Below are 22,309 nucleotides of genomic sequence, written 5' to 3'. Positions count from 1 at the left end.
GTGCTCACGCACGCGCTCTCCCCCGTGCTCGAGAATCAACAGTGCTTGTATTAGTGAGGCATCAGTTTCACTTCCGGAAAAAGAAAGGCTGTAGCTATCTTGAACTTTAGACTTTTATCGGCATGTGGTGGTTCATGTTTACGAGATATCGTGTTTTTGTCCGTTGTGATATCTCCTAGGTCATTATCGGTCCTTCTGTTGTTTTCCTTTTTCTATATATATACGTTTTCTGCTGCAATAAAGCGCGCAGTTGTTCGTCAGCGCCTGTGGTTTAGTCTTACCTTTCTTCGTCCCGTCGTTTGCGCTGTTTGTTTTTCTTATTTTAAGGTGGACTATGTTTTTCGCTTGTCTTGAAAACAACACAATTCTGTAGCTTTTGTTCCGCTGTTGTATTCTGATGCTTCCAGTGATAAATGTGCTAAGAAATAATGATTGAAGCAGTTTCGGGGAGCAGGGCACAAAATATTTTAATAATATAAGCGCCATAGCTCAGTTGGTAATGAGGCATTGAACATCAATGGCGCCCCAGCCGCTATGGTAGGCTTCTTATTCGAGTTTTTTATGGGAGTTCTTTCTGTCTGAGATTTGAATATTATTGTTCTCTCTTCTTATTGGAACGCCAGAAAAGGAAAAATTGAATAAACAGAAAACTCAAGACTGTTTTTACGCGGTTAGGGGTGTTATGCGTACAGATCACACACGGTGTTTCGGAGATGCAGTGGCTTTCTCTCATCTGTATATCTTTTCAGCAGCTTGACCGGAAATCCGTAAGGTGTACCTTAAGCTAAAGATAATTTTTTTCTTAGCTTGATTAACATGGCGAGTGTACGTCCGGATGATGCGACTGTTGAACTAGAAAAATGCCTTTGCTGTACGCATTCTTTATTCTTTTGTTAAGAGGTTCCTTGCCACAATACGTCATTAGTGCGAATACACGTTCCCTGTTTTTATATTACGCGGTAAGAATGAGCACGCCCAACCAAAACATGTAAGTACAGCGTGAACCTCAAAGACAGTTGAGTCCAAATCAATTGTCTCTCATTTGCTCGCTTTGATTTCAGATATTGTCAAAGGCTCCAATGACACTCCAGCCACATGTCACATTTAAATAAAGATTGATGATTATGGTATTTTGATACAATTGCTACCAAAAAAATACTTTTTGTAATACATTCCACCAGTCAAAGTAATTGGCGTTAACGTAAAAACGGAAAAACATGTTTTTTTTGTAATTGGGCGCACCCCAACAACGCGAGCGCTGTCAGTGAAGTGCACCCAAATATCGACTTTGTTTATTTTATGTAAATGTAAATTCACACCTTATAGCCAGATTTGCTAAATAAGCTCTCAGTTCGATCTCCAGCTTCCTCTCTACCAAACACCTGTCGGGATTTCACGTTTCGCTGCGTGAACAGCACAAGTCGTATGTATATCTCTTTTTTGCTTCACGTTGCACCATGTATCGCTAGATTAGAGAACCTAAGATAAGAAATAGGCACCGAATAGGCAGTATCCACCACAATTCCGAGTGCGCAACTCCTCGAGGCCATCTTCTTTTTGTGATTGGTACCAAAGTCGTGAGCCTGGTTCAAATATTCGGAGGGAGAGCTTACGTGAACAATTTTGTTTTGCAAAGATGAGGTGGTCTCTACTTCTGAAAAATCTATTTTCGGTCGTATTTAGAAAGAACGAGGCAAAAACGTCTACGAGCCTAAACCCCAATTTTTGTGTGTTTGCAGCAGCCACCTTTTCGCTCACCATGCCATTTAGTCCAGTGTGTTTATTAAAACAGGTTCTAGTGAGGAAATAGTGTACACCAAAAAAGGATTGATGTTTTGTGATTATTAGTTCTAGTAAAGTTCCAGCGACTGGTTTAATGAGGCAGGCCCACAAAAGGGCCGTAACAGTGAAATTAGGGTGAAGTACTCAGTGCATGATGTGTTTTTGTTAAAAAAACGATGGAGGATATTGTCCCGTAGCCAATGAAGATACCTTTTTTTTTCAAACAAACAGGGCCTGGTGCAGCGAACATGCGCTCAGCAACAAACAAGTAAACAAAAGCGACGAAGAAGTGTTAAGCAAAGCGATGCGCAAATTCGAGCTTCGGCGTATGAGATGCTGAAGCGTTTGCCAGGCGAGCATTTAACTTTCCGCAAAATTATTTATTGAACCGCGAAATTAGACCAAGAACACTGACAATTCAAAACGAACTTTTTAGTTTAGTTATGGCAAGTCGAAACACTTTTTTTACAAAATGGGATAGCTTAGCGGAATGCAAACGAAAGAAAAGGGAACATGCACCTCGTTTTAAAAAATTACGCCCATCTTCCCGCGAGGGAACCCTGATGTGATGCGACGCATCGGGGGGGGGGGGGTTCAACTGGTCCATCACGTGTTCATTGGAAGATCTTCTTATTCAAGTCAAGCATGGAAGTGGCAAGCACGGAGGTATCGTCAAGCAAAGGCACTCCAAGCGCGAGAGCGAGCGCTTGACTGATCCGACGCCGTGCGCTCCCCCGCTTATATTGCCGCTTTTGAAAAGAGAGAAGTCGCGGGGAGAGTCGCGCGCATGCGCACACATGCGCCCACCGAGAGCAGCGAAGCGCGCACGCGCAGCTGTTGTTACGATAATGAGACGGAGTGAGAGTGCTGCGCACAGCTGTCGGAGAGAAGAACGGAGGAGAGTTGCACATGTGCAGTGAGCGTGCGCCGCGACAACAGCGCCGCGACAACAACAACAATGGAGGGACATACCCGAGAGCAAGAGATGCGTCGCATCTAAAAGAGATAACAGAGCAGGGCACGGCTAGACGCTCGCAGCAAAACACGTCACTATACAAAACAGTAGGAGTGGATCACAGCAGTGTCTCTACAAAGCTATATGATGGGGCCGCCGGGAGTTTACTACTGTAAAATGTTAGTGTTACTGAGAATTGCAGTGTTTGGCTGTGGATCCTGTGAGAATCTAGATGGTGCCAGCCCTTAGCTGTGTTCCGCCATGTCTCGCTCGACGGTTGGAGGTTACGGCTCTTGCCCTGTGCGGACAAATCGAGAACCACTTCAAACCTCTTAAATACCTCTTAAATTTAGAGACTTTTTAGTGGACGTAGTTTCTAATTATGGGGCATTTTTGATGATTGCTCCGCATGTTGTGAGCCTTATATTATTTTTTAGCGCCTAGCCGAAGTGGTGTAGAATCTGTGTGGGTAGGTCATTGAATCTTGGCTCACACTACATTTCCCGTTGCAAAGCTCGTTTGGCGCAACGGCGTTAGTTAAACAAATGCTCGTCACAGTGTCTGCGGAGCAGCACGCGAGCAATGAAGAGGGACGACAGATCTTCACTGGGCGGGCCCATTGCATGGTAAAATTTCGTAAAATTGATTGAATCGCTCCTTTTCGGCACGGCTACCCGCGCGCCCCCTTTTGTTCTTTGCCCTTCATCACAAGCTCTACGCTTATAAAAGACGATTGCAGTTGTCCTAGTTTGTACGTCTGTTTGTGCGTCTAGTTTGTAGATGTCTGTACAGGAAAGTCGAGCCATCCTCGAGGAATGGTGGCCACGGGTCTCTTAAGCGGTCACCTACCACCAGCCAGCGCGGTACTACGTCTTATGTTTAGATAAACGACGAAGCCAAAAGGTGGACCCTACAGCCATTACCTAGTTTTCTCCGGAGCTTCATGCCGTAGCATTTTCGCAACTTATATTTCAGTTAGGTTTCACAATGCAAATAATTATTTAAAAAGTAGTAATTTGTGTATTTATTTATGTATTATTTTAATCAATAATAAATTTTCATTCATTTTATTTGCGAGCCCAGTGCGTCACTACATTTCTAACTATGGCACACTTTTCGTAACAATAAAAATATTTGAACTTATAACAAATCACGGATTTTCCCGAAGCACATGTCGCAATCATGGACAAAGAAAGAAAAAAAGGAAAATATGCATGCGAAAAAGAAGCTCAATTCATTTCATGCAGACAATTTTATGTCACAATTAAAGCAGCGAAAGGTATAAAAACCAATAAGATGCATTGCCCACAATGACATATGTATATTTTTGAGATGCATTCACAGATGTATACAATTGTATATACAGGTGTATCTAGTGTTGACAGGAATTTTCATGGTAGGAGGACCTGGACGAATACTCACGTGTCTCCAAGATTTTGCCACATCACGAAATTTCTTGCGGCTGAGCAGTGCCGCCAGTAAAACATTGCCTAACGCGTGAGCGAAAAATGGCCGAAGAGCCACTCTCCTGTTGCTGCCTCCTACTCTTTCCGCTCCGTAGCCTTCCTACTTGCTTTCATGTCCGTCAGCTAGCACCGCTTCTCGGAAACAACTCAAAATAGTTGACAGTTTGCCTAGCATTCCCAGGCTGCTCTCCTACGGCTTCTTGTTTTTCATTGTGCCTGTTTGTCCTGGTCTGTCGCTGATAAAACCGCCTGCACCACGGCGGACGCAAAATCAGTTTCGCTGCCGCAAACCTATGCCGGCTTTGCGCGCTTGCCTACTTGAATCACGAGCCCCGGCTTTTTTTGAGTGGTGCATTCCCCATTCTGTCCCTCCCGCCTCGCATTTCGACCTTGGTTTGTACACGCTGTTGGCACTCTGCCTAGTTATGTTAATACGTAAAAACAAAAGAAGTAAACTATATTGGAAAATTAAATGACATGATGTTTGCTTGCAGGCTCCTGTACTCTTTCGCTTTTTTTTTTGCGCTGGCGAATGACACGCCTCCAAAACATTTTTACCTACGCCACTGCTCCTGTTCCTTATTACAAGTAGTATTACTAGTACTACCCGAACAACGGAAGCCAACCGCTTCATCAGGAAGCAAACGTGTCAAGCTGTTAGAATACGAAGCCGTTCAAGAAAGAAGAGAGCTCCGTCAGTCATCTTTCGTAAAATGCAGCCGGTATGAAGCGAGGAACACGATCAACAAGATCCCCAGTGGCCCCAGAACTAATCCCCTCCCGACTAAACTGGGAACGAAACGGCTCTTGAAACTCGCAAGGCAGGTGACAGACAGGCTTCGCAGAAACGGGCTCACGAGCATTGACGTAAGGCAGAACGGCTAAGGTACCTTAGGGACTTTAGCAACGGCCGCCGGCGCGCGCCACATCGTGGCGAAGTAAGCATACCTACAGTTCCCATTCTAAAGCGTGCTATACGTTAAGCAATGTTTATACAGGCGGTATTGGACTGAGAAACACTAGACGCATAACATTTTTATTTAACAAGATTCTATTTATTGAATAGAGAAGAATAATAAATCTATCTTTTTGTGGTCATGCAGAATTTTATCTGCATATTCCGTATGACAAGTGCTGGCTACTCCGATAATATGCTACACAATAGCAAGTTTTCCTGGATATATGGGAAACTGAGGAACGAATGCAGGTTGTGTAACAAAAGGAAGTGATATCAACTGCACTTACGCGGTTAAACATCTGCTTGTACTCCCGTACGATTGCGAGTCTCTGGTAGCCGGACCGGGCACAGAGGACTTCCATGATGGCCGTCTTGTCAGAGCCTGCGCATTCAAAGGAATCATTTCTGTACAGTGATTTCGTACAGCTGGAAACATATTATAACAGATATAGAGTGAAAGCCTGAAATCACCAGGAACGAAGTTGAAAGCCAGCCGTCTGAGGTTATGTTATGTGCATGACCAGAACACAGTGTCGGGCTTGAGAAGGAACATAGAAGATAGACAAATTGTGATAGGGATGAATGTTTTGCGTTTTCGGAGCATCCACCCGGTAATTCTGCGGGCTTGATTTAAGAAATTACTGTTAGAGTTTGAAGGGATAAATTTTCAGAGTGAAGCTACTGCCCAAGCTGTAATTTCACCGTTGCAGGAACCAACAGAATTCTCAGTACTCGTCAGCTGAGGGCTTTAGGCGACCACTGAGGGTCCTCGGCACGCGCAGTCGATTTAGCAACAATGGACCGACAAAACCCCCCACGTGCGAGAAAATAGCAAGCGCTTGTGAGAGCGTGCCTCACGGCAACGGCCGATTCCCCGGCTCGCGTAGTCAATTCAGCCAAACAAAAACTCCACCGATGTGCTGCAGTGCTACTCCGCATGTAAAAACAACCTCCAGGGCTAATGTTAAAGCTGAAAGTACAGCCTGCTTGGGAAATTTCACCGTGCCCGCCGCATTCTATAGAAGCTATTTTTGATAATTAGTGACATGACTCCGAGTGTGCCACTCCTTCCAGAGACGACTTGCACATCCCGCCACCGCTACCTCGAGTCGATGACGTAGAGCTGGTCAAGGTGCACAATGCTCAGGATGACTTGGCATTCATCACTAGCCGCGAAGACGAGGACGACCGCTTTGATGTATATAACGACGTATAATTGCCCCGAAACTATGCAAATAAACAATGAAACTAAAACCTAATGATGTGTCCGTCAATGCTCACTACAACAGCTTCGCCATTCAAGCATTGCGCGTGAGTGCAATGCAACCTTCCCTGAATTTTTTGTGGCGGTTGGAGACACTGTTATCTGGCACGACTTGTCTTCCAATGACACCACAGGCTCGCCACTATAAAGGGCCCTTTTAAACTTTCACGAAAGTCTGTCTGCATAGAATTTGATTTCGCTAGTGATGACCAAGCGCAAGCCTGAGTCATTTTTGAACACCACAGCGTCAAGCGTATGAAATTTAATACTCGGTGTTTGAGAGGCCACAAAGCGACAATAAATCGCGTTAAGACTAAAGCCAAGATACCGTTCCCGATACCCTGACGACGTTTTCTCATGTGAGTGGTTAGAGAGGCGTTGGCGGGGACAGCTAGCAGCTCGGAAAGAATGACCGCACCTGGGAGCTCACAAGGCGGCATCCCACCAACATCATTTTGCCACATTTCTCGGCGTTGAACTGGACAGGCATTTGAAATTCACCAGTAACATATCTTTATTAACCCGTAAAACGGCCTATGGCCTGCGAATACTAATTAGAGTCCGTCGCTATTTTAATGAACCCGTATTAGTCTCACTTTACTATGCATTCCTGCACAGCCATATCTCAAATTGCATTTCTTCTTGGGGCAACACATATCAAACTCACTTGGCACCTTTACAGCACACACAAAACCAAGCTTTTAGATTAATCACTTACAGCTATTTTTCATGTGATGCGTTAACTTTACTCCGCAGATTTATAATTTTGTCAATTGGTGATTTAAATAAATATTCTCTTTGCGTCCTAACTTATAAATTTTGTCAAGGAAACTTACCCATTTCGTTAGTCTCTAAAGATCAAAACCCGCATTTTGATCGCACTCGATTCTCACACCACAACAATTAAGGACTAACTACGGCAAACTAACTGCGAACTTTTTGGTGACTTCATTCTGGAATTCAATACCTCCAACCATCAAATCATCTCCTTCATTTTATTATTTTAAGAGGCAGCTTCGCCGGATCTTTTTGGCCTAACGATTGTTTTTATTTACTTCTATATGTTGTATATAGATGAATATCCCCGTTTAATTACCTGTGTGTATAATACTTCTGATTTTGAGTAACAATATTTGGCTTGATTGTGTAATCACGTTCTTCGTGTTTTTTTAGTATTGTTATTGCTGTTAACCGCGTTTGGTGTACTTTTCGTTCGTGTTTGTTGGTAGGAGGTCCCTCCCCAGTCTATGACTACGGGACCTCCTAGTGTTATTTATGCACCGTAGCATTTCTACTGAAACAATAAACTGAACTGAACCAAACTGAACTGAACTCAAAAAACAGTGAGTATTTTGCTTTTTCGACCTCCAGTCTGATCATACTTTCTCCAGAAAGTGTTGAAAGACAAGAATATGAGCTTTGTTGTCATGTTTGAGGCCCTTCAAACTATTTATCTTCACATTACATTTTCTTGTATCATATTTGATACAGTGGGCCTTCATTGAAAGCAAACTTTTCGCATCGCTTTAGACACGCTTTGCATACAGCAGTCAAGCATAAATATTTTACCTGTGTGCTATTCTTTTGAATTTTATAGGCTGAAATTAAATATTGGAGCACATCGTCGCCGGTAAAGATGTCAGAAATGTTAGGGACCTGTCGGATAGTGCCCATTAAGATTACATTCCACTAGCCGTCCCGAATCCCTCTGATACGAGCGATGATGACCATGCAGACAACAAATCGCAAAATGAATTGCTCAAAAGCATTAATTGAAACAGCCCATTCATCAAATACAACGGTATGACCGCAAGGCCAGAATCCATGTTCCCGTCATTTTTGCTGCAGTTCTTCGTGTGTAGAAGAGTTTTGTACTTACACGTTATACTTACACCATCGTAAGTATAAGGTGTTTTTCAAGTACACTCTCACAATGTAGCCCCGCGTTCGTGAACCTGGGTAGTTAGGGGTACCCTCCAGCCGAGTGACGACATGCAGCGTGCTGGTGGTGATGGTGACTGACCGCGAGCTGCCGTGCTCGGCGGTTTTTATTCTCCCCCGTGCCTGGTGGGGCCACTGAATCTAGCGGCTAACGAATATCAGGGTTGGGGGTCGCCACACATCTGTCACATACACCATTCCCTCCATGCGCTTGTACATGTATCTCATAAGCCATGCTATCTTCACCTGAATTGCGGTTATGTGGTATGGACACAGGCGCCGGAGCGATCAGTTCAAGGAGCGGCCACTCAAGCTGAAGGAGTTCACTGCCCACATATTACAAAGTCTGATCACCACAGGAAAAGCGCTAAGAGGACAGCCGACCAGTCTGCCTTCGTGCTCTGTGAATACAACAAAGGTCTTGCGCAGTCAGCCCACAGATGACGTTAGAAAGAACTGAAACTAAAGCGTGGCAAACTGTTCGCATGGCGACGCAGTGAAACATCCCCCTCGCGAGGGGCACGATCAAGTGCAGAGCATTTTCGGGGGCGCACAACGTTAAGTAGTTTGCGTTACGTTAATGTTGTTGCACTTGTGGCAACTGCTCATGAGAGAGGGCTCGTCAGCAGTAAAATTGGCAGTCTCGGCGCACGTTGAGTCCGAGAGAGGGGAGAGAGTGTCCTTGAAACATGCCAGGGCGCGCTCTCGAATGTTGATCGCGCCGATAGCTAAACGTCTGAGCCGGGCATGTCGAGGCGAGCGATGCGGACAACTACGGACGCCAAGAACGGGTGACATCGTGAGTCATCTTCTACTTCGGCATCTTCTACTTGTGACGAGGAAGCGAAGATGCACGAGCTGTGTACCAAGCGATAGCATGCTTAGCACAGTTGTGTACGCGAAATTAAATGTCTCTTTCGGCCTCACCATGCAGCAGTAGTGCTTCGTCGGATACCACAAGCCAAATTTGTGAAGGAGATAGCAGAAGAACCCATTGCATCATATATGATAATTTTATTTTTGCAGCGAAAGAAGTTACAGAAGCGAAAGAAGCCACCTCTGGCAGTTTTGCGGGGTGACTAGTTTTGACCTTGAGAGCTCGAGGTCAAACCACAGCCCCTTCCGCAAGCGCCCGGATTGGAGCAGTGCCCGATGGAGGGGAGAGATAGGCGAGGAGTTAACCCAGAAGCGCGCGGGACCCTTTCCGCCAAATGGGAAGGCGAGGGCGCCGCCACCGCAGCGATAAGTGCGAGGAGGAAGGCGACGTGCGCGCAGATCCGTGTGCGAAAGACTAAGACGAACATGCGGCTGTGGTCGCTCGTACAGCGGCGACGCTTAAACAACGTTGTTAGGCGAAAAAGAGGAAACACGCTGCTGTTGCGTCCAGCTTCGATACCTTCAGGTCTTACGCGTTAGTGTGAGGTTCCTTTATTTTTTAATGGTTTCAAATTTTATTTTGGCTTTTGCAAAAATGAAGTCGCATTAAGCCCTTAGTTGAGGCCCCTACGTTTCTGGAATTTTTATTTGCCTGGAAATATGTTTGGGCTTGATGGGGTTAAAATAAGCGCATTCACAAAAGAAGCTGCTACATATATTTCCGGGTAAGGTTGGCATATCGAGAACAACGCCGAGAATAAATTCGACCGGTTCTCTTTTAAAAATCATGGACAAGACTTACTGCACAATGCCTTGCCCATATACTTAAGTAACAAAAGCTTGATGTGGGCGAGTAGGTACATACTGCTAAAACATTAATCGGCGCTATAACAGGGACGAGAGGAACACGTAACTCACAACGCGGTGCCTAACTTCCAACTAGAATTTATTGAAAAAGATGCTGCTTATATACACAGAACTAAAAAACTAAAAACGAAGAGCAATTGTCACGTCTAAATGCATCACGTGTTTAAAAAAGCCACTTCTTTATCAGTCAGCGATAAGGACGGAGTACTCACGCAGTTATCCCCTGCCTGTCTAATAAAAAGAGCTTCAATAATTTCGCGCTCAAGCCTTCCTCGTGCTTTCCGCAAGAACTTTGTCCTATCTAGCAGGGGGCTACACTTGCATCTTTTGCAGTGATCAGATAGGTGGCCACCAGCTTTATTTTCAACCGCCCGATTGTGCTCCCTTGCCCTCTCATTGAAGCATCTTCCAGTTTGCCCAATATACACTCTTTTGCAGCTCAGGGCAATTTCATAAACTACACCCATCCTGCAATCGGTGTAGCGAACAGCGTGGTTTTTTGCACAGGGTTCAGATCCTTTCTTCGAATTTTTGCTCATCAATGGGCAAACTTTTGACAACTTTTCCGGGGCGCTGAAAACGACATTTACCCCGTACCTTTGCGCCATTTTCTTTACATTATGCGACACCCTGTGTAAATATGGTATGACGTGCACCTTTTTTCTTTTTTCCAACCTATCTAGTTCGTCAGGGCTATCTTTTTGCCTCACCTTTTGTAAAAGAACCTCACACACGCTCGAAATCAGCGAAGAAGGGAAACGGGCCCGGCTTAGCCTCAAAATCTGATCGTGGAAACTAGCTTCCACTTTGTGAACGCACGATTTTTTCAAGGCTTCTTGAATACACGTCATCGCTACACCCCTTTTTACTAGTTTTGAGTGCGCACTATTGAAGGGAAGAAGCTGTTTTTGCGCCCTCGGGCTGTACTGCCAGCAAACATGCGTGCCTCCTCTACACGAAAGCTGCAAATCAAGGAAGCTGATTTTATTATCACAAGGCAACTGAATTTACGTGTGAGTTGCCTTGCGATAATAAAATCCGCTTCCTTGATTTCCAGCTTTCGTGTAGAGGAGGCACGCATGTTTGCTGGCAGTACAGCCCGAGGGCGCAAAAACAGCTTCTTCCCTTCAATAGTGCGCACTCAAAACTAGTAAAAAGGGGTGTAGCGATGACGTGTATTCAAGAAGCCTTGAAAAAATCGTGCGTTCACAAAGTGGAAGCTAGTTTCCACGATCAGATTTTGAGGCTAAGCCGGGCCCGTTTCCCTTATTCGCTGATTTCGAGCGTGTGTGAGGCTCTTTTACAAAAGGTGAGGCAAAAAGATAGCCCTGACGAACTAGATAGGTTGGAAAAAAGAAAAAGGGTGCACGTCATACCATATTTACACAGGGTGTCGCATAATGTAAAGAAAATGGCGCAAAGGTACGGGGTAAATGTCGTTTTCAGCGCCCCGGAAAAGTTATCAAAAGTTTGCCCATTGATGAGCAAAAATTCGAAGAAAGGATCTGAACCCTGTGCAAAAAACCACGCTGTTCGCTACACCGATTGCAGGATGGGTGTAGTTTCTGAAATTGCCCTGAGCTGCAAAAGAGTGTATATTGGGCAAACTGGAAGATGCTTCAATGAGAGGGCAAGGGAGCACAATTGGGCGGTTGAAAATAAAGCTGGTGGCCACCTATCGCATCACTGCAAAAGATGCAAGTGCAGCCCCCTGCTAGATAGGACAAAGTTCTTGCGGAAAGCACGAGGAAGGCTTGAGCGCGAAATTATGGAAGCTCTTTTTATTAGACAGGCAGGGGATAACTGCGTGAGTACTCCGTCCTTATCGCTGACTGATAAAGAAGTGGCTTTTTTAAACACGTGATGCATTTAGACGTGAAATTTGCTCTTCGTTTTTAGTTTTTTAGTTTTTTAGTTTTGTGTATATAAGCAGCATCTTCTTCAATAAATTCTAGTTGGAAGTTCGGCACCGTGTTGTGAGTTACGTGTTCCTCTCGTCCCTGTTTTAGCGCCGATTAATTTTTAGCCATATACTTACCTTTCCCTTTCATCGCCGTCCTTAGAGTTTGTGCGTCCGCCTGAGCGTCAAAAGCTGCGTGGGGTTTCAGTGTTGCATTCTGTAAAATAAATCGCGAGAGAAACAAAAAGAAGTTACCGCGTGTTGTAATGAAGCGCCATTTATTTCAAGCTTTTTTTCTGTTCAATGCTAAATGAATGCTTAAACGTAACAAGAACCGACGTTTTTGTTTATGGTGCTTTGTCAGAGAAAAGAAGAGCAATGGTCTGTTGCTCTCGCGCTTTGTGTGTGAATGTGACTGTCGTGAGCAGGAAAAATCCAATTAGACGCAATCGAAGACCAGCAGCTTACCCGGAAAGAAGAATCGCGCCAAAAGAAGACAAACCTGCAAAAATTACTTTCTGGGCCAATGGCGGAGGTTATTGAAGAATGCCCCGAAAAAGAATCAGGAGAGGCGGCCAATTTGAAACTGAAAAGTGATGCCAGTGAAAGATAGGTCAACGAGAAAATGCCGCGATAAGTTGGGGGAACAATCGCAATCAATAAAACCGATGGCTTGAGGAGACAATCGAGAGAAGCAGGGAGGAGCAGCACGGGGAGACGACAGATTCTGGAGACCGAAGCAGGGACTGTTGTGGCGGGTTATCGACGTTGCGACACAGGTCAGTGCACGAGCGTCCCAGCGGCGCGTCGGTTCCGGCCTTGTTTACGCACTGCGCATCATCAACACACGCTGTGCGCACCATAAACACACGCTGCCACGGCCCCCACCAGCGGGATATTTCGGTTCTGGCCGGACCTGGCCGCCGACCCTGTGAGAAACTATCGGGTAATTGAATAAAGGTTTATTTCTCTGTCTCTCACTCTTCGTTCTGGTCCCTGGCTTCCACAAAGGAATACATCTAAGGCCGACCCTTCACGGGTACGACGACTGTGCAAGTGGTAATGCCGGGTGCCGCGACTCCTCCACGTCGCTGCCGCTTACTTTCCGTAGGCCTTATTATGAATGGTTAGTGCTGAGACCTTGCATAGACTTCAGTAAAGGGGCTTTGAGATTGTCTAGTGTTGTAATATTCTATTTTTATAGAAGAGATTTTTGTGTTTTCGTTTGTTGTGATTGTTGATGGGTTTTATTTGCTTCGGCCGAAGGTGCGTTTTGGAGAGCCTTTTTGTGTTTCCCATTTCCATACTTCTCCGACGTCGAGCCACGTGAGACGCACTACCTGTCACAATGCAGAAAGTCACTTATAGGATCGAAAGCGTTGTGTGGCCCTACATACACCCGTGAGGACACTCGCAGTGCGCGTGTGTGTACCAGCCTGTGGATATGTGCGCGCTCCTAACCGGAGGATCACCAAAATCGCGAGAAAGAGGGATCAGCCAAATGCTCCCGTATTGTTAAATATTCACCAATTACACTTCTAATTTTGCTGTCACTGTGATCAGTTATCCCTTCATCGTTGTAGTAATTCATAACCTGCTCATTTTGTTGTTTTCGATGCAATTAGTTCAAAATCTCTCTTTAAGCAGACGTATGTTAAACAACCCCTGCACAAAATCGCTTTTATTTTGGGGAAGCTCCGCTGCTCTCCCTAAAGCATTGACGGCAGCACGACGTATAGTTTATATGTTTCTCCTATTATTTCCGCCCAATCGTACGGAGCAGTTTTTTCAAAAATGAGTTAATTATGACAATGTGGGTGACAATTCATGGCCAAACTGTTCGGGCGTCTACGAGTTGCTGCTCGTGTGTGGTTGCTGTACTGCCAAAAAGATGAAATAATGCGTTTTAGTGTGACATATTGCGCGGTAAACAATGCCGTCCAAAAGGAAGCTTACCTTACGCTCAAATTGATGCTTGATACCCTAGATTGCTAAGAAGCAGGCAATTCTTTTTTTGATCTGTTTTGAAGTTAGCGTCCTATCACCGTACATCAGTGCGATGAAGGTGAGATTACCTCTCCATTTCATAATGAATGCATGCACACAAAGTCCTGCTGTTTGCCCTATGCTACGTCTTTCCAGCTATAGAAAGGATGGTAATAAAGGACGGTTGGCCGTGGTCCAACGGGAAACACTGTCATTTTTTGTCGTAATGCTATTATCGATTGCTCATTGTTTTGAGTTTATCCCATTTACCGCACCAGAAACGGCGGGAAGACTAATGGATTTGCCTTTTCCAGCACAGGGACAACCTTTTTTGTTTCTCAAAGCAGTAGAACCTGAGGAATGAGGTTCTGAGGGGTCTTGACTAGGCATGACTTCAGCTTAACATTTTGCGGCGCTTTTGCACTTCCATGTGATAAGATGATAACGCGCTATGGAGCAAGAACGAAATACGGCTTCACCATGGGAAGCGTGTTGGTTTACACTTAACTTGGTCACTGTAGCAAAAAAAAAAAAAGATCAACTTCATTCGCTGGGCGTGCATGGCCCTGTACTTCCGCTGCTTCACCCAAGCATTCGGCGATGTGGATACATGGTTATGCATAAAAGAGCATTTTTGTATTTTCCGTATACACGTTGTGGATTGGATGACTTCCACACTGGCATTGTGTCACTATGATGAGTCCAGAGGGGTTGTTCTCCACACGACGACAGCGACGATTTATTAGGTGAAGTTCTTTTGCAGTGCAAGAATTAACAGACCTAAACGGTTATTTCGAATTTCAGTCCTTCTCTTCGCCATATTCATGTGAACTATACGATCATCAATCAGAAGCGCGTCACTGTGTCACCTTACCTCCGACCCTAGAGCAGTTTTACCGGGGTGATCGCCCATCGTGCCCTCTGTTCACCGGCACCTTGGTCGCTGAACTCTTTGTGTCTACTTTAAGTAAATTCTGCGAACAGTTTGCTTCTGGGCGTGCGCGCGATCCAGCTGCTACAAGCACGACTCCGGAAACCCGTCATGGTGTGGCTGGCTTTATTGCTTGTTGCGACGAGTAGGGCATTTTCGACGGCGCAAAAAGAATTGTTTACAAAATTCGAGAACACGGAAGGTGAGAACCGATAACGTAAATCAACTAATTAGTGTCGCACACGCCAGACCACACAAGACAAACGATGGCTGCGGAACGATTTCAAAACTTTCGACCAAACGCTCCTCCCGTGTCGCCCACCTCTACTCATGGAGCTTCTCCGCAATTTCGGGTGCACGCGTACATTGTACATACCTTAATAAGACAGTGTGCGTTGTCCTCTGGGAGTCTAAAAACAAGACCTTTAAGAAACCTTGACTGAGTCTCGAAGCCTTACCACGGAGAAAACTTGGCGCAGTCTCCAAGTAATATACGCATAAACTTATCGGAACCAAGAATAAGCAGCACCTTCGCGGTTTTTTTATTGATTCAGTGATCACGATACCCAAAGCGCCAATGTTGGAATTCCAGTTGCCAAGTCTTCGCTCAACTAGTAGGAAGCTGTCCCAAGATTCCTATTAGCTATCATGGCACCCAATAAACCCCGAATTCGTAATATAAAATGCGCCGCACTTCTTTGTTACTGGAATATGTGGCTCCTTCAAGAAGGCTAAAATATTCTTTGGGATAAATAATGTGGTCCCGGATAAGCCAGGGGGCATTTAATTTACAAAAAAGCGATTGGGCAGCCAGTAATTCTTTACATTGTGGATAATTGCTTTGATTGTTTTCAGGTATCGAGACCAAAACAGCAAGTTTTCAACATTTCGTGAGCCCATGAACGAGTACTTTTATGAAAACCAGCCTTACCATGGAGTCGTCGGGTCGGGATTGTGGCCTTTGTTTTTTTCCCTGGACCAGGATAAGTAGAGATTCCCTGTAGTCACCGGACTTGTCCCTCTAAAAACAAACGTACAATGCTTTTTATGATTTTAACATACCTGCTGTTCCGCACAGAATTAAAAGTATCATGATTTAGAAATTTTGTGCCGCTGTTAGATAACGCAGGCCTTACGTAATAACACTGGTTTTCATTGTTTTCTGCATCAATTTGACGTCCATATCCGCGATATCACTAGAAGAATACATGACATGCTGCGGTGTCTGTGTGAGTAGGGCGTTGTGGTTACACATACGAAATTTGTGCTTATACATGCGTTGTGGTGATACATGCGTTGTGCTGATACATGCGAAAATTAAAAACTACCGAGGGTCGAACATTCGGGTAACGTCAACGCTTTCAAGATGTCTGAAATAAACCCATGGCGGGCTTATCGGCTCAGCTGTGCCGCGTATTGAATTTGCCGTATTCGTACCCTTATGGCGTCTTGCAGCGGCATACCGAAGTGCTTCGCGTACTCCTCCTTGATCTCTGCCAGATCCACTTCGCATCGAGAGACGATTATGCGCACCAATGCCTTGTCGCTTGATTCGGCCCCCCGTGCCTGAAAATGCAACAAAAGTATTTCCTGAAATAATATAGCCTTTCGTATTGGGAACGGCGAACCTTGTTTGAAGTGGAATGATGAACATGTCGTCGTACATGAGAATGTTTTGGGGTAAACAAGCACTGCATAGGAACTACTTTTAATTTTCGGTCGTATTTTGTACCATTACCGTTTTTGCATCATCAACAAACTCGTCCAACAGCATGCTTCGAAGTATAGTTGTTGGGTTTCGGTGGTTGTCGCCGCGACATAAGAAAGATTTGAGCAGTGAAAATTGTCTTTTGCTTAGCGGTAAAAATGTAAACACGTTGATTAAGTTCCGCGTGTTAGTTAACTATGAAAACACAGCGTGAAAAAGAGAACTGTTTTTGAGGCGCTTGATTTGCGCTGCTATCCGCTGTGTACCAGTATACAGCAGCAAGGGGGAAAATCTGAACTGTGCCCGTACCAGAGACCTGGGTGTCTGAGATAGGCGAAATAGGGTACTCAGAGAACTTTCTACCCCATGGTTTTGAAGACCTTTACCCTCTAAGAAATACCCGCGGGTCTGTTTCATTGGTGTCCTCGAATGAGGCAAATCACTGGGACCAGTAATCTTGGGAATAACGACGAATAGCAAGTGATTACGGTAAGAAAAAATGGCAGCATCTCCACTCCGTGGATGATGTCGAGGGTGCTGAGTACGGGGACTCGAAATGAAACCCAAGTTGCGCCCCGAGCGACATCCGATATGGCCCCGACCGTCATTCGATTGGAGCCGTGAGTTGCACCTTGATTATTCCTTAAATGAAATTGCAACTCACGGCTCAAATCGAATTTCGCTTGATTTTCGCTTGATCGTGATGGGCCACGGATGGACGCGGACGGACATTGTGCGGTGTTATGGTACTCCGACCTAAAAATCTATTCCATCACAACAGCGCGAGGCTCGCATTTTGCGCTGTTGACCCGGCGCAGGTCTGTTGCCTGCAGCAATACCTTCCTGGGTGTCGTCGTTTGCCTACTTCGCACGTTTCCTGGCGCTTATGTTTTATTTTCTTTTTTTGAGCGTGTAGGCCAAAGCCACTGTTCACGCTTTACTTAAACCCGCCGGATATAAACTTTTTTTCCTGCACATGGCATTATATTTCTCGGTATCGCTATAAACATAGAGCTGCAAGGATAGTCGCTGTAAGAAAGAGTAAACCTTATCGCGCCCTTTATATGGATCATCGCCTTCTTCCCTACGAGAACCAGAGTTCGAATATTTTATTTTGCAGCCGGCTCACAATTCCGCATTCGGATGGTGTTTTCCAAACAGTCAAATTCGAAATAAATCATTCCCGTTAACTGCACGCTTTTAAATAGCGGAGCTGTTCAAGCTTTCTTCTGTCCATGCGGGTAGTTAACCGGAAATTCCCTTCGGCGAAGTAGGAAGGAGAATCATTCTAGAGAAAGAAGTGTGCTGGAAAGTGACGGCAACACAAGGACCCGACTAGAAGGTTTGGGGAGTGCTCGCCCCAAGAAAAAATTCTCCGCATTTCCCCGAGGGGAAGAATGTGAAAGTGCGAATGCACGAGTTGAATTTGCGCGGTTCGATAATGTTCGCGAAAGAGAGATCACACACACACACACAACTACAAAGCAGGAAAGATGCATTTATTCACAGACACCTGTTTGTGTTGTCGTTGTACTTGATTGCTAGAGCGGATCTCAGCTTTGAAATTTCGTGTCAGTACTCCTTTAAGCGGGTGCATTAGCCCTTCTCACGCCCGATTCCTGGCCAATCCCCCACGTGGGTATGTGCCATGTCAGCGGCCAGGCAGCGCGCGCCCATCTCCCCCCGTTGCCAAGGAAGACGAGGAGATTCCTGGCCAATCCCCCACGTGGGTATGCTATGCGGACATCGCCGGTGGACGCAGGTTCAGGGTCGCTGAAGAAGTGCATTCGCACTTAACTGGCCAATCCCCTACGTGGGTATGTTATGCGGACATCTCCGGTGGACGCAGGTTCAGGGTCGCTTAAGAAGTGGTAAGGGAAGTTCTTTGAATTGAAGCCGTGACCTTTACGCCGTGAAACCAGCAAGCTAACCACTCGGTAGTTAAAGCCTTCGACCGCAGTGGAGGGACAAAACTGGGTTTGTGAACGCACGTAGGCCACGCAGTTTATACTGAGAATTGTCCTTTAATCAGGATTCTGGTACTTTATGATTGTTCCTAAATTTGATTGTAATCGGCGTGTAATGTTATGTCAAAATCAAAAATAAACGTAATGCAGGGTTACTCCCTTTCTATGATAAAAAAGACCGAAAAGGCCATATTCTACCGTTGACGACCAGCGCCGTAATGACTTAAAGGGGCACTGACACAAAAATTTTGCATCTTGTTTTTTTTGTTGCGATAAGTAGGTAGTGACCTACTTATAACCTGTAGAAACCTCATTTGCTTCAGCGTGCGACGGTTGTTTAATTAGAGGCATTTTCAATGCGGCCAGTCGCAGTTTCGGTTTCAGCGAGTGCCGCGAAACGATGGATTTTGTGGATTTTGTCTGAACAAAGCTGACCACGTGACCGTCGGAGGGATATCCCAGTTACAGAGCAGAGCCGCCGTAGCACTGTTGAATCCGCATCGACGGCAGTTTCTGCGAATGCCCCCCCGTACTGATCTCGTGAGGCGCCTAATTAAAAAGCGACCGTGAATGTGACGCAGGCGCTGCGAGTGCAAATGCTACCGCGGCTAACGAACGGCGCGCGACGCTCGAGACGGTGGGTGGCAAGACGCGCGCTGGGAGCAGCCGGCCGGTCTGCCTACAGGTCCGCCTACAGATGTGTTCGGGTTAGCACTGCGGCGGATATTCGAGTGCCGCTCTCGTAAGCGGTGCAGATGACAATTTTTAATGCAACCCGCCATGGCATCATTAACTCCTTTCTCATGTGAGCCACCATGGTCGGGACTTGGGGACAATTTCGTGCAGCGGTAACAAGCTATCACTCGAGCTACCTGCGCCGGCGTGGGCCACTTCGCGGCCGTGGCCGCCGCCTGCACAGCGACCGTGCGGCTTGCTCAGTGGGCTTTTCGTGTCTCCGGCGCGTTTCCGCATCCAATGGTAATAAACAGTAATAGAAACAGAGTGCCTGGAATCGCTGTAGAACTTTGGTCGTGGCCAGCTGCCCGATGAGCTGACGAAATCACGGCGCCTCCGCCGCCAACGATCGGGTCGTTCGTTCTCGAGAGCAGAAGCTCCGCCCTCCGGCCCTCCGATTGGAGCGGCGAGCCGGCAGTGCGGAAGCGGCAAACACAAACTCGTGACGTGTTTGGATGTTGTTTATTTACACTTGCGCGTGGTCCTCTGCTGGCCGCTCGGTTGCGTTTCGCACACTTCAAAATTGATTTTAAATATGTTCTAGGCTGTATTCACCGCTGATATTTTGCAGATGATGTATATGTGTTCCCACCAATCTATCTCCGAAGTTATCTCGCCTTCAAAATTTTGTGTCAGTGCGCCTTTAACTGCCCGATATTTTATAGCGCACAAATTTGAGGACCTCAACTTAATTGAAGAAAATTCAAGCTCCCAGTCCTGAAGGGCTTAACATTCGGCGAATAAATGTGTCTCCCATGGAGATTCGAGAGCATGTAGTAATTCTAATTATGGTATACCCGTGCTGACTTGTTCTGACCAACGAGTCAGTACGCCTTTACGGCCGACATCGCTTAGAAACCTCGAACGACGATTACAAAAAAACACACGTTGAGTTTGGCGTCATTTTCACGTAACGTCATCCCCAATTCCGGCAGCAAACGCTGATATAGAAGGGAACGTACTCTAAAACCACATTCGGTATATGCAATTCTCGGGCTACATGGTATAGGTCGACACGCAATTTCTGCGTGACACGATGGCAATATCCTGAAGAAAAGCATGGCCACAGGGAGTTACTGGCCCAGGACAGTTACGTGGCCGAGAAAAAAGAGAACGATTCAGTGGAGTAAGCGTTAAGCGTCGGATTTCCTTGTACACTGAAGGTAGGCGCAATTTCAACTTTTATGTGCACACCATATAACAGCAGTTGCGGCGTACACTAATTCCGAAGTTTCCACATCTCGGATAACAATCTGCAAAAACTATGAACAATTTTTGTGCACGAATTAATTGTTTTTCTAACCTTGATTGCGCTGTCAAGCTTCTCGGCGAAGTAGTACGGGATGTTGGCAAGGTACTTGGCTGCAAATGTTAAGAAAAATGACAGGAAAGGACATGTACTATTACCATACTACAAATAGGCAGAGTTTATAAAAAAAGGAACGTGTTTGGGTGGAAGAGCCAACTGGAGTTTTTTTGGAGAGCAAGGCAGAAGCTGAACGAACAATCAGCATCAGATGTTCTAAGTTCTACATCCAGGCAAGACAATGATATTTTGAAAATATTTGAATTCTGCATAAATATTGTAGAGGAACACGAATTAGCTGGGGCATTCCGAAAAACTTCAATGCATACAGAAATCTCAATAGGTGGCCATTCTCATTTTTCCCTTGCTGAAGAAAAAACGTCGTCGTGGAGGAATGGAACCCTTAGCGTTTTTACTACAAAATATGACCCAAAGGGCCAACATTAAATCGATAACTGTGAGGAAACCAATAGCGTTGGTGAATATGAAAACATAATTCCAAATGTTCACTTTGCTACCGTTTGTTTTCCACCCTCGTTTGTTTTTTTCAACGGCGTGATTAATCTCCTTCGACATCGACGTTCTCACCAATGGCAAGGTATGCCGCGCGGTGGTTCCCAGTCACCTCGCTTTCGATTGCCTGGACTACGGAGCGTCCTGCGAGGTTCTTGTATTCCTGGAATACCAGTCGCAGTTGCTCGTAGCTCTGGCTGGCGAGGATCTGGTTGAACACCGAACCACCGGTGCTCCATGTGTTCACTCCGGCCTGTTGAAGATGCTGCTTTGCGGAAAAGAAAGGAATGCCGTCAATGAATGTTGTACAGGTATTAGGGGTGAATTCCTAACAGAACGCTCCTACGCTGCTGTACGCGTGACTCTAACAATAAATTTCATATCGGGCATGGGTAGAGCTCACTCAGAGCAAATGTGCTCTCAATGAGAGTTTTGTACCTCGGGGAGAAATTTTAGCCCTGAATGAAAACAGAAATTGGACACAATTCACACAAAGTAACATACGGAAACACAAGTAATACATCTGGCCCGCCCTCAATTTCACTTAACCAAGTAGAGTAAATTTACCACGTCTTCGCCAAATAGTAGGAGTAGCCGCGGGCGCAAATGTGCATGTCCAAAATTGAAATGCCGTGTACGCATCGGGACCAGTCGTAAGATGGATAACCTGCGATTTCAGTTACGTATACCTAACGGGAGGTTACCACACACCCACTTACCCGCCCGAAAATGACCTATGGATACTATAAAAATCATTCTGGTGAGCTATCGCAACCTATGAGTCCCTATGGCCAACACACCCACTTACCCACACGAAAATGACCTATGGACACTATGAAAATCATAATGGTGAGCTATCACCACCCACGAGTCCATATGGGCAAGCATAAAAGGGCATACAGTAGGCTATAGCGACCTATTAAAGCTTTTGTGTTTCCGATGCTCAAGACTCTGAACCACAAAACTTTCATTTGAGGACTATAGAACATCGTACTGTGTTTAAGCTATAGAGTCACAGCTATTCAAGTTACTTTAACAGCAAAAAAATATGTAAATATGTGTTTGTTTAGTACTTAAGAAAACCACTACAAAGCTCTGGCTGAGCATACGTCGTGATTTAGCTTTATGTGTGCCGAATTGAAACCATTCGGCTG

At 45.5% G+C, this 22,309-nt stretch overlaps 1 protein-coding gene across 1 annotated transcript in view; it reads right to left on the bottom strand.

The window, feature by feature from the left end:
* LOC144139851 (annexin A6-like) overlaps positions 1-22,309 on the bottom strand; it is a 73,169-nt gene that overhangs the window by 28,827 nt on the left and 22,033 nt on the right. The window contains exons 5-9 of the mRNA XM_077672096.1: positions 21,231-21,420; positions 20,640-20,698; positions 16,364-16,492; positions 12,148-12,226; positions 5,449-5,543 (exon numbers count right to left, since the gene is read on the bottom strand). Coding sequence (XP_077528222.1) covers positions 5,449-5,543; positions 12,148-12,226; positions 16,364-16,492; positions 20,640-20,698; positions 21,231-21,420 — 552 coding nt within the window. The remainder of the gene's footprint in view (positions 1-5,448; positions 5,544-12,147; positions 12,227-16,363; positions 16,493-20,639; positions 20,699-21,230; positions 21,421-22,309) is intronic.

This window comes from Haemaphysalis longicornis, unplaced genomic scaffold (genome assembly GCF_048455015.1).
Source record: "Haemaphysalis longicornis isolate Haplotype H1 unplaced genomic scaffold, Haemaphysalis longicornis Haplotype H1 scaffold_5, whole genome shotgun sequence".
Lineage (NCBI taxonomy): Eukaryota > Metazoa > Arthropoda > Arachnida > Ixodida > Ixodidae > Haemaphysalis > Haemaphysalis longicornis.
Note: the sequence above shows the minus strand (reverse complement) of the source record. Positions and strands in the feature narration are given on the sequence as shown.